The sequence below is a fragment of the Paramisgurnus dabryanus genome, chromosome 4 (genome assembly GCF_030506205.2).
Source record: "Paramisgurnus dabryanus chromosome 4, PD_genome_1.1, whole genome shotgun sequence".
NCBI classification, from domain to species: Eukaryota; Metazoa; Chordata; class Actinopteri; order Cypriniformes; family Cobitidae; genus Paramisgurnus; species Paramisgurnus dabryanus.
The window spans coordinates 28,782,959-28,800,602 of record NC_133340.1 but is presented as its reverse complement, the minus strand read 5'-3'; the positions used below and the strand labels follow the sequence as shown (position 1 = coordinate 28,800,602).

The window sequence follows — 17,644 nt, the reverse complement described above, 5'->3', positions numbered from 1 at the left end:
TAGGAAAACAATTGAGTAACAAATATGTGACAATGACACGTAAACAGAAATGCGTGACATGTTCACGAAAAAGGCAGAAAAAGTGTCAGTGTCACGAAAAAAAGACTCACAAATTTACGTGACTATAGCTACATAATTTCGTGATACAGGGTTGCGACCCACTTAAATAGGTATAATCTATCCTGGGACACATCAGTATAGTCTATATTTTTTTAGGGTATATGAGGAAATACAAATTTTTTCTAGTTTACTATAATTATAGTAATTTTATTAATGAGATGTAAGTTTACCAATATAAAAGTTTAGCAATATCAAAATACCATATGAATATCATATCAGAATGAATGTCATTGCTTGTCATTTGTTGGATTAAACTGTTTATTGTGTCATTCACCGCTCATACAGCCAAGAGACTTTGTGCAACCCACAGTTTAAAAAAAAAACTGGTCTCGACTGTGCTAATAGCAAATGTTGCTGTTTATAAAGTGAAGTCTTTTACTGTACAGTAAATGTATGAAACTCCTGGTATCAGCTAACCAATACTTAATATAGTAACTAGTAAGTAGATGTTACTAACGTTTTAGTCAGTGCAAGGTAAATTGCTGTAACTTTTGCCTCTCTATCGCCATCTCTGTTTGAAACATAACATTACAGTTTTTTTACATGCTGTACCTTCACATTGAAAAACAGCATTTCCTGCTAAATCCGACCTGACAGCTGAACTTATATAAGTCATTACTATAAGCTTACCATTGTGAATCATGGTAAGACAATGAGATGATATTAAACACTGATTATTTATGTACTTGCTTAACTGATTTATTTTTTATTTTTTAATCAATAAAAGCTACAAATTGCAGCTTTAAGATACAATGTAATGCATAATACAAATGCTGTGCATGCATACCCAGTGAGAGTTTCATTAATCTTACAGGGTGTTGATATGATGTCTAAAACTATTCAATCACAAAACCTAACATGTATGTGTTATAGTGAAAGTCATTTTACATAACAATGACAACTTTGTAGTTTTTAACAGAAGTGGACTCTATCAATGATTGTTTAATGTTAACACATGCAGGATTTTCCTCAGCACTAGATGGCATTAGAAGCTTCCAGACCCATCTGTCCTTAATATTTGCTGATAGTGCTAGACATCTACTGTACAAAATATGATGTATCTTCAGATTACTGCAATATAAAAACGTTTATGTTATTATATATCTTTTATATCTCTCAGTCAATTAGGTGTTTTAATTAATACGAATCCATGACTATATTAAATATGCGTAAATCAAGTGTAATTATGTTAATGAATATCATCAGGACTCTAACTCGTGTATAAGGGATTCATTATTCCAGTATTTCTCACGGAAAATTCATTTTTAAACATACATATCAGCATAACAAGTAAATGACAAAGAAAAAGAGTACATTAAACAGCAAAATATTACTGTTTATCAAACTGTTTGGCAAACATGTGATTGTTAAATTGTATACAGTTACATTTAAAACACGTGCCCCCATAACAGTAGCAGTTTTAACATAAAGTGGCATGGCATCTTACGCACAGAAGCCACTGGCACGTGCCACTATGTTTAGTGGCACTTCCGGGTTCCATTGGCTCGTACCAGTGGCTCGTCGAGTGGCACTTCCGGTGTCCAGTGGCTCATGCCACTTTTTAGTGGCTCGTCGAGTGGCACTTCCGATGTCCAGTGGCTCATACCACTCCGTTTGGTTGCTCGTACACTGACACATTTCAGTAAAACTTAGGTCTGTTTGATTGAGGCATGTGGCACTGATAGTCACTGATCGATCATTACAGATTCGAGCGTAACTTACGCGTGCTGCTGCTATGTTCATTTAATTGTGACACAATGATTTTGTGTGTCCTTTTAGACTCTGATGTTTCAGGTAACCGAATGCGTAAATTGAGTCGAGAGCTAAATATATCATCTTGACGCTCGTTCATAAAGGAATTGTATGATCACAATATTTAAAATGGAAATGCATAATATTTTGAGTGTTTTCATTTAATAAAGCACAGTATTTGTCTGAGCCATGGTCGTGTGAACATTGTGCCTTTTCTTAATATTTATTCAGTTTTTGTAAATCTTTTTTTTTTTTTTTTTTTTTTGCCTAATTTAGGTGAGTCTACTACCCTTTAAATGAAAGACGAGATCGAAGAAAAAAAACTGACCCCTTCTTAAAGCATACTGTAGGCAACATATAGATCCATTGAAATGCATAAAATAAAGGAAAAACTGTGTTTGATTTAATCATTTGTAAAGTGTTTTGCTAAGTGTTTTGTAAATCTGTTTTGCTTTGAAATAATCCAACAATTTATTTAAAATAATTACTCTCTCATAAATGTTGTGAAATAATAATTTGTTCAAACCCTTATTTCTTATAGACAACAATCTATATAGACTATATAAAATTTAATTTTGAAGGGCACGTGACGTATCTGCACTGTCAACACCGTGTAAATATCAAGTTGTAAAAAAATAAAATAAATATCAAGTTGTAAAATATGTAATAGGACATTGTTTTTTTAAACATAAACATGGTTAGACTGACACCTACTGTTTTGGCGTGCATGTGTGTAAATGCGGTACTTGCAGAAAAAAATATTATAATATTCTGCGAGATTCTTATAAATGACACTTTTTATTAAATACAACACATTGGCACTGGTTACAAATAAAAACATGCCACTCACAGACTACATTTTCACAAATAATGCAATTAGAAAATTTATATTAAAAACTAACAGTATTATGCAATATAGCTCAGGCATGTTGTGCTTTATTAAATATATAAAATATTTGCCTTCCCATTTTAAATATTTACATTTTTAATACTTAAATTGTGAATTATGATCATTATGAATATCGATGCATTTCACGCATTCGGTTACCTGAAACACCAGACAGTCAAAAAGGACACACAAAATCATTGTGTCACAATTAAATGAACATAGCAGCAGCACGCGTAAGTTACTCTCGGATCTGTAATGATCGATCGGTGAATATCAGTGCCACATGCCTCAATCCAACAGACCTAAGTTTTACTGACATGTGTCAGTAGACAACCCACAAACGGAATGGTATGAGCCACTGGACATCGGAAGTGCCACTCGACGAGCCACCACTAAACAGTGACATGAGCCACTGGACACCGGAAGTGCCACTCGACGAGCCACTAAACGGAGTGCCATGAGCCACTGGACACCGGAAGTGCCACTCGACGAGCCACTGGTACGAGCCAATTGAAACCGGAAGTGCCACAAAACACAGTGGCATGTGCCACTGGCTTCTGTGCGTAAGATGCCATGCCACTTAATGTTAAAACCCCTTCTCCCCCATAAAACACTTTTAATAGCTTCGATCTGTCCTATAGAGAGACAGATATGGTAATAATGCCACTCCTCCAGACACCGAGGGAATCCCGCTTCACTTCCGTCATTCAGTCGTTAAACCCCGGCGAGCGTGAGTCACGAGTGCGCGCTCTGCGCGGTTCACACACGTCCGTCATCTCTATCGCGCTCGAACCGAAAACCTGACGTCACCGCCGCGAGGATCAACGGAGATCACAGGTGCATTCCCGAACCCGTCCGTACAGCCTGCAGTCACCTGAGCTCGGACCTGAAATACGGCACGGGATCCACGCGGACATGGGCAAAACCCGGGCTCTGATTCTCCTGTGTGCCGCTCTCGGTGAGTTTCATATTATTACATCTTCACGAAAATGTATCAATGTAACAAAAAATGTAACATGCAACGTGAATGACGTGAGATCAAAGTAGATAACCATAGATTACATTTAGGTATAGATTTTTCCTCAGGTAACTTACAAATTAATAATGTGTGGACATTTACAAACTGGAACAATTCATGTCAGATGTGTCTTTAAGTATAAATGAATTAGCCTTACTACTGACAGGTATGCAATTCAAGTATTTTTAAAGGTAAACCAGGTAGAATGAACTTAAATGATTAACTTTCACATATTGTTCCCTATAACACGTACAGCAACTTCTGTAAATGAAGTGAAATCTCACCAAACCTGTAAATCATCATAATTGATCTGTGTTGATTCAGGCATGTATTTATAATGTTTTATAGCTTTACACTATATGTCTGTCATTGTTAAACAGATACAAAAGCTGTCACTGGGGCAGTACACTTTAAAAAGGTCATGTAAGGTACAGATACAGTATATGTATAAATTTGATACCAATATGTACCTTTGAGGTACTCATATACACCTTTAGGTAGATGTCATTTTTGATACCGTTGTGCCATTAACAGCTTTAACAGCTTGTTTTATCAGGTAAAAAATGCTAAAGGGACCTGAAGGGTTTGGGTAAGGGAGGGGAGGGGAGGTAATACAGTTTGTTCAGTGTAAAAGTCATTATGTCTATGGAAAGTCCCCGTTTAGAAACCTAACTTGTGTGTGTCTTATGCATGCAGTCATTCATTAAAATCACTCAGTGCAATCTGTCGTTCGATGAATGAATTACTATGAGTTAATATACAGCGTGTACCATACGTCACAGCATGACTGACAAGATTTCGAATGCCTGATTTAGCACATGAGATTGTCACATACTGTATATGCACATGTGTTATATTCACCTGTGCTCTCCTCCACACACCAAATAATAAACACATATCTCCTGCATACTGTATGTATAGACTTTGAATGGTCTATAAAGAATAGATAAGTAATATAAAGCCCATAATCTCAGTGTTGTCTTTTATTTGCAAGACTGCTGCGAGTAAAAGACTTTTAGTACAACGGTTCATTTTCCTTTTCTGAAAGTGCCATGTGTTATGAAACTAATCCTCATAATCTCATTGTAAAGTGCTGTATGCCCAAACTGAATAAGACCAGCCTACAGTTCTCACTTGTGTGCTTCTGAAACTCAGAAATCAGGTCAGATATTCACATGCAGTGATGATGTTGAATTCTGTGTTAATTAGATATGCTTTCTAAGTCGAGCATCAGTGCATCATTTTCATCTCATTTCTGCATGTTTTTAGCTGAAGAAACTTAAAATATTACATTTGTAGCTCAGTTCATATGACTTGCACCTTATAGAAACCACTATCTTTACCACTAGTAAGGATTGCACAATTCCAGGGATTTTTAAGGCTGGAAACTTTCAATGGGAAGTATTGGGAATATATGGGAAATAACAGGAATTAATTGTAATAAACTGGGAATTGCAGTTGTCTATAACAGGGAACACTTAGATGTAGTTAAAAACAACAAGATTTAATGCAAGTTCAGTTTAATTTCTTCACATTCTTCATTTCGTCACATGCACAGTGCTTACTGAATGGCCAACGAGGCCACGCCCCCTGCATGCACTTGCATCCTTTCATAACATGCACAGATCATTTCTTGAGGCCAGTAAATCAGATATCTAAATGTATGCTAGCACTATTTCATTAAACATTTATGAGGCTAGCTATCATGTAGCAGATGCATTCTGCTATCCAGTTTTCTATTATCATACAGAATTACATTTGCATAAAATTTGTATTACCTTGCATTCATGTCTGCTTATAACCAAACAAAATGTTTATTTATGTTTGTATATGATAAAGTTTATATAAATGTCCTAAAATTATTCTTGTAAATTCCTGTTCAACTTCCAATTTGGAATATTTCCAAAATTCCCAGATTATATTCCCATTGAAAATTTCCAGAAACTTTCTGCCTCTTTGCAACCCTACTACCAGTAGATGAAGTCCTGCTGAATATTCCATCTTTTGTTTTTGAAGGTTTATGTCACTCCAGGCTGGTGACGGTTCCTAAGGGCCCCTTGCTCCGGGTTGAGGGTCAGCCATTGTCTCTTCGCTGTGATGTATCGGACTATGAGGGCCCAAGTGAGCAGGACTTTGATTGGAAAGTGACGCGAGGGACAGAATCCATCAATGTGATTTCAACATTTGATCCCACATACTCGGACCGCTCTATTGTGGACCGTATAAAGAGTGGAGACATTTCTGTGTCACGGTTAAAGGATAATGCAGTTGAGCTCAGAATCAGAGAGGCCAGAATCAGTGATAGCGCCACCTACACCTGCAGTACTCCGAGTACAGATTCAGTTATCAGTGGAAACTATAATGCAGATGTTCAGCTGCGAGGTGGGTATTTGTGTTTATGAATTAATATGTTTGGTTTTGGTTTTGGTTCTGTGTTGTGTATTAAGTGTACCAGTAGTGTTTGTCTAGACAAGCTTCACTTTTATTATTATTGCTTATACCCAAACCATGAATGCTCCTCAGATCTTTGCGTCTTATCTTTCTAAATGATCAGACTTGGCGATTTTTGCCTGATGAAAGCTTCCAAGTGATTTAAAATCCAAATTTTAAAAGTTGACAATAGATTTATCTATAGCCCAGAATATCATAAGGATTGTTTAAAATCAATCTTGGACCAGAAAGTAACCAAGTATCCACCCAGACACCCTGGCAACTACATAGCAACTTGCTAGCAGACACTTAACATCTAGAACAATGGCAGGGTCAAAATGCTTGTTAGTTATTTCTGACTCTTAATTTAAGAGGCTTCAAGCTTCAACACAATCTCATGGCAATACGTACCTATTTTATGTGGTGGGTTATTTGTATAAATCTCATTCATAGGCGTAGTAATAGTACAATCTGCTTTCGCCCACATGAGGGGTGGGGTTACTTTCTTTATTCCTCTTAAAATGAATTGATGCAAAACCACTGCTTAAAATCTGTACATTTACAGGTGAGATCGGGTTACTGTGTAGCGGTGAAATTTTTTCATTCTTTTAGTCCATAAATAAAGTAATTTTTGGAGCATTTTTGCTATTTGACAGACTGTAGTCTTGGGGAGGACAGGAAAGTACAGGGTAGAGAGAGGGGTAAAGGAACGGCAAAGGACCTTGAGCCAGGAATCGAATACGGAAACACCTGTCGAAGCACTGCCCACTAAACCATTGGCTCATTTTTGAAGCCAGCAGTGTTCATTGTGTAGGAAACAGAACTATAAATGGATATAATCACTTACTGAGGTAACTTGTTACAAATTCAAGCATTATAGATTTTTGTACAGGTACATTTTAAATGTCTAATGTTTCCTTGTAGATAAAGGCTCCTGAATCAAACTATGCTTAGATTTGCTGAGGAATAATACAATCAAAAGTCAGAGGTCTAAGTATAAAGTCCAAAATTTCACATCAAAGACTCCACTGAAAAACCTTTGTGCCAACTTTGTCTCAGATGTTTCTCCTAACATTCCTTAGGAGAACTAAATATAGGCATGAATGAGACCATACAGTAAGAGCAAAGTGTTGCATAATAACATAAATATGGAGAGCATAGCTTAGAGATTTTTAAGTTTATATTTTGGAGGACTTTGGCTTAAATGTGAGCACAGTTTTGTTCTCTTTGAAACTTAAGAGATTCCAGGAAATGAAGAGGTGTCTGTGTTGCAATCCTACCCAGTCTCACAAAGTTTCGTGATATAGTCACGTATTTTTTTGATTCTTTTTTCGTGCTATTATCACAAAATTTCGTGTTTTTTCGTGATCGTATAACGAATTCCTGTTTTCGTGTGATTATTACGTATTGGTTACTCAACTGCTTTTTCCTATTTTTAAACCATTGTCGCTTCGGTTTAGGGTTAGATTTGGTGCTTGCATTAGAAAGTCACTTTATATATTGGTTTATACTATTTTTTCTGATTTATTTTTTTATATGTCGCCTGGCGTTGGGGTTAGAGTTGGGTTTGGTTAGGAATATCATTTTATGTAAATCTAACCCTAAATTAACATTTATGATGAGCATCCAGGAGCTTTTTACTGTCTATGACAGAACAGCGCATCATGCGATCCTTATGATCTTATCATAAACAAAGATGAACACGCGAGAGAAATCACGCATTATAAGCAAACTTCAGATGCTTTGGAAAAACCTACCAAATGCAGGACTTTAAATAAGTCACGTGTCTTTACAGGATCTTTATGGCATGTGTGTGAATGCATGCACGGATTCTGGAAAATCATTGGCAGTATGAATGAACCAAAAATCAAATCCTGGATGCAATTTCCATGTGAAAAAGAATATTAAAGTCAACAGTAGGAGAAACAATTGAGATGAATCCTAGTTATGCTTTTATTTCCTTTGAGAACCCTTGTAAGATCTGTTGTGATTGTCTCTTTATCACATTAAGTCATAGGGCTCTATTTTAACGATCTGAAACGCAAGTGCGAAGCGCAACGCGCAAGTGAGTTTGTAGGCGGATCTTGGGCGCTGTTGCTATTTTCCCGGCGTGAGAAATAACTCTTGCGCCGTGCGCGAATCAATAAGGGGTTGGTCTGAAGTAGGTTCATTATTCATAGGTGTGGTTTGGGCGTAACGTCAAATAAACCAATCAGAACGCTAGCCAACATTCCCTTTAAACGCAAGGGCGCAAGTTCCATGGCGGGTTGCTATTATTATGACGGATTTACCAGGCGCACGCCAGGAGCGGTTCACAGCCGAGGAGACCGACGTCCTTGTACGGGGAATCCCACGCTTGCCAGCATAAATCGGGCACGCCGTGTAACGGGAGGTGGATCTGCCTCAGGACTTGACGCCAGCAGAGGACATCGCTGCGTCCACCCTCACCGCTGAAAGGGTTTGGGGGCTTTGAAATCGGAGCCAAGAAACGCAAGCAAGGTCCAACCCCAAAGTACTCTTACAAATCAAGTTCATATACATTAAGGTTTCTTATGAAAACATTTTAACTATTATTTACATAAAATAAACGTAATACAAAGTTATAGTTTATGAAAATATTTTAATCGTTATTTGCATGAGAATAAATAAAAACTATCACCACAATGCTCACCACTATGATTCCCCTTATCTCGTGTATTAATATTTTTAAGTGTAACAATTTATGATTTGCAAAAATAACTGTTGCATCTGTGTAGATTAGATAAGCAAAGTGTATGCGCGTTGTGCACGCTATACATTATGGTCAAGCATGCGCCCTTAAAATAGCATAATGAACCACGCGCAACGCGCCACTGACTTTAGACTAGTTTTTTTTGGTTAGTAGCGCAATTGTTTTTTGAAACTGCAAAATAGCATAAGAGATGGTTTGCGCCGCAACACGCCTCCTTTTTGCGCTGAACCGCCCAGGGAGCGCAAGTTCATTCCCTAGTTTGCTGACGTGCATCTGTGGAGGGAAAAACCCCGCTGTGCGCCGGCGCAAAATACGAATGATACATGCGTCACTGACAAAGTCAATTGCGCTGCGTGCAAGATAGGGCCCATAGAGTAGATAGTCATGGAGCCTTGATGTCTAAATACAGATTCACGAACAGGTCACTGTCAGGTGCTGTGTTTCCACCTGTTCATCTGTCAGTGGATTAACATGTTAACTGAAGCAGGTTGATTATTATGGCACACAAACCTTTGAGTTAGTAAAGCTGTGGAAATCATTACCACAGAAAAAGCTACTGCAAAACCCCTCCCTCAATTTTGTTAAAACAAAACAATAAACCTGTTTACAGTAATGCACGTGCACTGGAAGTATGTCAAGAAATACAGTAAACGCTCAAAATACACTGAAAGCACCATAATATATGTTTAAATGAGTTTTTGTTAGTGTCATCCTTGTGAAAGGAGGTCTCACTAAAGTCCTCTTCAGTTTAATTTGCAGGTTAAGCCTGATTATAAGTGCATTACTGTCATGACAGTCGAAATGATAAGTTGATAACTTGCTTCTCAGATTTCAAAGCTGATCGAGCATCATGTTGATTTGTTTAGATTCTGATCTGTAACAGCTCTGTTTGTACAGGATTGCATTTCTGATGTATAAAACAGGCCGATCTGGTTCTGCCACATGTGAATGTTCGTCAAACTAAGAGAGGACAACTCACAATGCATCTTTCCAAACAATATCTTTTACATTAAGTACTTTATTTTACTTTTACGTGTAGTACATTAGACAGACAGTGACTAGGGCATTTCCCACAGTTAGTTATTAACAACAAGGTGTGCTACAGCAAACACACTTCCTCCTACAGTACAGTACATGCCCAGTTTTATTATTCTGTATGTCAATGTTAGCCTGTCTGCGCTCACCACATTTACTGGGAAGTAAAAGTTTCACTAACATTTAACAAACACATCAGACTGTCACTTTTTTGCCTTTATTTTAACACCATGTGTTTTATCATTTCTTAGTTAAACCATGTTACATTTAAAGGGGTGATATGATGCGATTTTATTTTTTCCTTGGTTTTTGGAGTGTTAAAAGCTATTTGTGCATATAGAAGATCTGTAAAGTCGCAAAGATTAAAAGTCTCAAATGCAGAAAGATACTCATTCACGCCTTCTTCATTTAAACACGCCCCCACATATCTACATCACTGTGTGGGAAGATTTGCATAACACCACTGAATGTAGACGCAAAGAAAAAAGGCATAATCTTTATTCTTGCTATAATATTCAGTCTTTCCAGAAAAACGCCAAGTTTTTTTGTGATTGTTGCGACAAAAATCCTTGATCTTGTGGCACGTTTTCTTAAAAAAATGCGATGGAATATGCGGGATATTTATGCAATTTTATGAAATTGCGGGAACCTGCAAAAATTGACGGAACTTGTAAAAACTGTTTGCAGCTTTTCAATGATGTTAACGTCACATAATTACATCACTTCATAACGTTCCCATGGCGACAGGGGACATGGCTGTGCTTTTGTGAATTAAATGCAAAATTTTTCAACATTTGGTAAAATATATGTGAATTTTTGCTACAAAAATGCGGGGATTATGAAATCATGCAAGCCCTGCATATTTTACGCACGGAAATCTGTAATTTATGGGGCAAAAGTGCGGCGTATTTGCTAATTACGCATTGAATCATGCGATCACATAATCATGTTTTTATGGAGGGACTGAGTATTGTTGCCGCCATGTCGTGGACAAGCTGTGTTTTGGTAAGGGGCGTAACATTTCCGTCATACGGTTGAGGTAGTCGGCCAATCACAACATTTGGATAGCTGGCCAATCAGAACACACTGTGCTGTTCAGAACAATTAGGTTTTTAAAATGACACATTTCAGAAAGGCGGGGCATAGAGGAGCAACAATAATGTATGGTATGTGGAAAATAATGTTTTTTTTTTAACCTTAACCTGAATAAAAACACATTATATTACACCAAATACAATATATATCAGGGTTTTTTTTGCAGTGTCATATGACTCCTTTAAGTCAAAATAAAATGTGTTGCAGTACAGTGCACGTATGATTTCCTCTTCCTTTTTATAAAATCTTTATAACTGTCTTCTTCTTTCATTCCAGTTGTTCCTAATAGTCTAATTGTGGCTCCTGAAGCCCCAGACCCTGTCGTTCCTGAAGGTGGATCTTTCAGACTCCTTTGCAATGTTTCCCAAAACTTCATCGAGGGAATATACCTTTCCATTACCTGGTCAGTGAGAAATGGATCATCTTCGTCGCAGGATCTGCTCACCTTCGGTCCTTGTTTGGACGTAACGGTTGGAAACGGCTTCACGCGGCGCTACGCAGATGGTGCAATGAGGTTAGAAATGGGAAGCGAGGTGTCCCGCAGTCTCGTGCTCTCCGGAGCGATCCCGGACGACCGGGGGACGTACGCGTGTGCGGCCAGACTGTGGACGCGGGAGCAGGGGATCTGGAAGAGAATTCAGGAAAAGACTATGGAGATGGGGGAAGTGTCTGTCACCCCTGCAGGTCAGTGTGCTTTATGGAGATGCTTTAGTTTGTCAGCACAACAAAATGAACAGAAACGGTTGTAACAAAGGTACACAACAAACACAATGGATACGAGTAACAAAACAGAAAAAAGGAATGACTCACGACACAGATGACGCAAAACACAGAAATGATTTTACAAAGGTTGCTTACAAAACTAAATCCATTGGTGATTAATTCCAAGTTTCAGTTTTTTTGTTATTTGTTTACTCTGGGATACTGTAACTTCATTAAACTAAACGTCTTCTTAATACATTTACATTTAGTAATTTAGCAGATGCTTTTGTCCAAAGCGACTTGCAAAATAAATATAAACTAGAGTTACTTTTAAAAGATTTAGATATATATTGAGGATTGTGTGATATGTAGTCCTGTTTTTGAGAGATGTATGAGAATATTTGAGTTTTGATCATGGTGGCATAAGTCATGTGTGTCTCTCTCTTGAGAAAATCATCTGCTCTTTTGTCTACTTTTATATTGTTTAATGTCTTAGGAGCATTGTTTGAATATTCCCGTCTGGCAGCATTCCTATCTGGTTGCCATATATACAGTCAATGTTATAGCAGAGGTTTAATTAAAAATGGTGGACGGGGATGTGTGCTATCTCTGACAGATGTTACACAAACTCTTCTGTACAAATCACCAGAGAAACTCTGTATGAATTCTGACACTATGCTCATTTATTTCATCTACTTTATATTGATACATTATTTCTTAAATCCTTCCAAAGAAAATGAGAAATCAAATAGTTTACCTAGTAAGAATATTTACTCACCCCTATGTCATTATTGGTCATGTGTAGGGATGTGCATTTATGTCATTTTTTCATTTCGATTAATCCATAGGTCTGAAGAACGAGTACTCGATTAACTGGAGGCGGGGCAATAAAAGGGGCGGGGCGTACACGTCATGGTGAAAATGAAAATATTTTGATTAAAACACTCAAATAAAACTTAATTTTGAAGAAACTATGACAGAACAATGAACACATACTAGATTCCTAATTAATCAAATGTTTTTAACAGAAACCTCTAACAGGAAAAGCTGCGTGATGAAGTGAAACTAAAGGGTGTTAATAAACACAAACCGAAGCCCTTTCTATTTGACGCACTCTGCATAATATTAAGCCTTTATACAACATAAATGTACAACGTGCATCTATCTGCATAAAATGCAAGACTTCAACTAAGGTTTCAACTAAGTTATCTAAAAAAAAAGAAAGTTTAACTCCCTTTGTGGATGTGCATCAAAACAGCGCACTTTTAAACACGTCCAGTCAAAGTTCAAGCTTCATAACATTAAGCAGCTTTAAGTGTTTTGCTATCATTTTAGCGTTTAGCTGTGTCGTGTCGTCCTCTTACCTCAGTCAAGATGTAATGGTAATGCTCATATGGCTCTCTGGTATCTCTTGACATTTGATGTTTAAACATGAGATGATAATCCATTGAACTTTTGACGGCGCTGTACATTTTGCACCTGACTGACTGTTTTTCCGAAAATCACGACGTCCTTTTAATAAACCATAGTGCCTCAGTGATGCCAGTTGTGGCTGGCTTCACGGGATCGGCGGGCTGCCGCGCATTGCGCGGATCGGCGGGTTTTCTGCGGTGCGGTCGCGCGGAATTATCTGTTTGTTTTTGAATCACGCATGGTAATTACTGATGTCATACGTCGGTCTGCGTAGCTTGACACTACGTCAAACACGCATCTCCAGACCCAGTCTTTACTACCACATGCGCTTGTAATGCTAACCAGACATCCAAATGCCGCCATATCCACAATAAATAAACAAATAAACCCACATGATCATCGTTTTCGTGATCGATCATCGATGCCACGTTCGAGTACTCGAGCAATCGAGTACTCGTGCCCATCCCTAGTCATGTGAACCTTTAACTTAAAGTCCGACATTAAATGTGTGATTAACCACCAAGCCAAATTTAAATGCTTAAAAACACCAAATAAATAAAAGAAGTTATCAAAATCTTAAAAGAAAAATTGGCAGGATTCTCTGCTCTCAAACGCTGGGGGCGTGTCCGCTGTCTGTGCTGAAACCACGCCCACTTGCAGGAAAGCTGCCGTGTCTTTCACCTTTCAAATACCGCTACAACCTGAATAGATGCTTGCGAGATTGTGTTGTGGGCGGAGCCATGCTCGGTGGCTCCAGTGCATCATTAAGGGCACCATTTTAGCCCCGCCCAAAAAAAATCACAAACACAGAAATGTTTAATTGTATAACTCCATAATTTAGCACTACATGGTTCACAGGCTGTGTAACCTGTTTTAGCAATACATTTATGATATTTTATAGAAACAATTGAATATTCATAAGCAGAGTTTCTCAACTCACGCCACTGCAGATTTTCTGTGTCTCTCATATTTAACACACATAATTCAAATCATCAGCTCCCATAGGAAAGAAAATTCACTGATGAGATCTTTTTAATATCACAGTATTTCTTTAGACAGCAATAAATATAATGAAGACATTTTTAAGATTTCTTGGTCTTTCTCTCATGAGAAATATCTGAGACTAAATATCATAAACTGAGGTCAGGTTTACCAAGTCTGCAATCAAACTTTAATATTAGTAAAGATTTGTGACCCTGGCTGTGAAACCTCGGCTAAAGGTGCGTAATATAATTTTAGGGTTTAGGGCGTCAAAGTTGTCATTATCATAAAAAATACAAAAAAATGTATTTATAAGATGAAAAATACTGAAATTAATGATTTTATTGACACTTTGCTTTATTATTCTGTGCAAAAATACCTGAACTTGACTTTGATCGTCTCTGTTTTCACATCAGGCATAGAAATGCATGATGATTCTTATATCATTAGTTTTAAGAAACTTTTCTATCATTAAAAAGTGAAAACAGACCATAATATTAAATCGCACGAGCGACAATTGGGTCATATTTTTCATCTCCAAAGTTTCAGGAACAGTTTTTTTGCTCTGTAGCTCAACTTCTTACAGTATCCACCCTACTTTAAACACATTTTAAAACTGCTACGTGCAGAAATGCTGGATGCTGGTGCCTGAGGAATCCTGAGTTTGAGACACACAGCACCTAAAGCTTGTATTCGGCTGTGATTTAAGAGTTTTTTTTTTTGCTTTTTTGGACATGCACATCATTCAAACAAACCTGTTTTACAAGAATTTTAAGAATTTCCCTATACATTTGTCATATATTACTGAAAACAGAAGAATCTCAGCTTTCACATGGTATGTGACACATAGTGTTAAATATAAGTTTATTTTTATATAGAAAATATTTAAAAACATGATTTTCTTTTAAAGATGCAAATGACTGAAAAATGCATTTGCTGGGGTTTTCATACGAAGATCCAATTTTGATACGACCTGAAACATTTCACATCAGATTGACTCAAATCCACATAATTTTAGCCAAACTTTTTTTACTTTACTAAGTTGTATCTACTCTATATTTTAACTTTAATTTTTCAATTGTCTTTTTTGGTTTTATTTTTATTTATCCTAAGCAATTTTAAGAAGAAAAATCAATTGATATCCTAAAAAAAACAACAGATTTGCAAGATCAAATGAGGCACTATGAGTTTTCCTCAACAGAAAGATGAACTGAAGTGAATTTGTCAGATCAGAAAGACGTAAAACTGTGCTGTAAACCCTTAGGACCGGAGTTGAGGACCTCTCCTATTAAGCACACTTCTGTATTATAAATTCATGTATTTTCTGTGTTTTTCGTTTAGCGAGCTCTCTCAGTGTGGAGGTCCGGGAAAGCAGATCATTATCGTCCGGAGAGACGCTGATACTCAACTGTACGGTTTCTGTCAATGACTTGAACTCAGTTGACCTGGAGGTGACGTGGCTGCTGAATGGCACCCGTGTGTTGGGCGGTTTGGGTCGTGACGGCGTCCTGCGCACCTCCTCTGATGGAGTGGACGTGAGACGGTTGGGCAAGTGGGATTTTCAACTGAAGGTTCACCGAGTGGATACGACTGATGCAGGACTCTATTCGTGTAAAGTGAGCATGTGGATCAATCATAACAGTGGACGCTGGTACGAGGCCGCCGAGAAGATTTCTGCTCCGGTGCGAGTTAACGTCATCAAGCAAAGTAAGCAGATCTGCAGATTTTAATAACAAACATACATGTGTCAGCACAAAGTGTTAAAGGTGCCAAAGAATGCATTGAAATAATCTGTTAAATTGTTCTCTGATATCTACATATCGTTAAGTGCAAAAATGATCCAGAGTCAGTTTTACATGTCCATTTACAACCCTAGGATTTGCCTTTATAATGAAATGGATTATTATTACCTTATTTGAATGGGTCATGAATAATAATGTTGAGCTCTGCTCTGATTGGCTGTTTCCCCTTCAGTAGCTCTGTGTGTGTGTAAACAGATCTTATGTTTGAGTCTGTATCGATGAAGATTGTTTTGAGATTGTTAATGGACGTTTCTGAGTGGTAAGTTTGGACCTGCAAAACATAACTGTAACGTCAATAATAGAACTTATAGCATATAGCATTAACTAGCATACAGTGCTAACTCAGCAGTCACAACTTTGTTTTTAGCATTGTAACAACATTGTATTTAATGTGTAATTTAAAATTGGGGGTGTTCATCTTGACTGTAACGTCACAGTTGGTGTTATGTTGAGATTGGTCTGTTTTCCAGCGGTCTTTTGCATGCACAAGGTTTACATAAGAAGGAGGAAACAATCGTGTTCGAGGCTCACGATATGTCATTAACATGTACACAACTCTTATTATTCATCTATGCCTACAAAAAAAACAGTCGTAGACTCTACGACATCTTTAATATGAATGCCGTCAAATGTATTTTTAGTTTCTTAAGTATTAATCACAACTTTGTTGTTTTTATTTTTTATGCAAATAACCCGTAGGGTCTTACATTTTGTGACATTTTGTGAAAATGCCATCTTAAGTTCTTTACAGATTTGTTTTTACCCAGAGCTTCTACTGCCATTCTTGAAATATTCATTTGATGTTGTGCTGTATTTATATAACATTAAGGAACATAATATGCGATTATTTTAGTGAATTGCACTCAGTTTTCTGAGGGATGGCCGTGGGTCTTCTTTGAGAAGAGGATTCTTGTTAAATCTTGTTTATCTGTTGGCCTAGTGTTGATGAAATTTCAATAGTTTCCTCTTACATTCTCATACTCGCATGTTGCGACACGACTGCAAATTGGAAACTTGATAAAATGTTTAGAAAACGGGATAGTTCACCCAAAAACTTTGTCATTATTTGCTCACCCTCATGTCACTTGATCCCAACGTCTTCCTTTGTTCTCCAAACTGCAGATTTTAAGGAGTAAATGGTCCCACTTCAAGCTTCAAAAGGGCCCAAATATGTCCTGAAGGCATACAGAAGGGTTTGGTGAAAGACAAACTACAATATAATCCATAGTTTGATGAAAGTCTTGACCTGTGCCTCTCTTTCAATGCACATTTCTTGTATCTGAACTTTTTTAGGATGTTTTTTCTAATTAATGTGTAAGAACTAGGGATACTCATATCAGTTAATTTTCCCGGCCGACAACCGTAGCTTCTAAACCGAACATTAACCGTTAACTTATAAGATTTTAATATGAAATTCTCATTGAGTAAAAATACAGTTGACGGTTGTCTGTGAACTAGTAAAAACAAAAGATTTAATTTGAACGTGCAAACAGCAGCGACAGATCAACAACAGAACCAGGATTCATACATTATCAGATATTCACGCAACATTACCTTATTAAAAAGCACGCGATCAGTCCAGAGGATTAATATCCAAAAAAGGCAGATTGTCTCCGTTTCATCTACCACACAATGGTCATTTCTAAAGCAGGACGCTTTTCAGAAAGTTTTGGTTT

The 17,644-nt window shown here is 37.4% G+C and overlaps 1 protein-coding gene across 1 annotated transcript in view; it reads left to right on the top strand.

The window, feature by feature from the left end:
- Positions 1 to 3,394: 3,394 nt before the first annotated feature.
- The window catches only part of ptgfrnb (prostaglandin F2 receptor inhibitor b), a 44,117-nt gene continuing 29,867 nt past the window's right edge, over positions 3,395 to 17,644 (top strand). The window contains exons 1-4 of the mRNA XM_065254127.2: positions 3,395 to 3,719; positions 5,796 to 6,161; positions 11,347 to 11,754; positions 15,508 to 15,873. Of these exons, the coding sequence (XP_065110199.1) occupies positions 3,677 to 3,719; positions 5,796 to 6,161; positions 11,347 to 11,754; positions 15,508 to 15,873 (1,183 nt within the window). The 5' untranslated portion in view covers positions 3,395 to 3,676. The remainder of the gene's footprint in view (positions 3,720 to 5,795; positions 6,162 to 11,346; positions 11,755 to 15,507; positions 15,874 to 17,644) is intronic.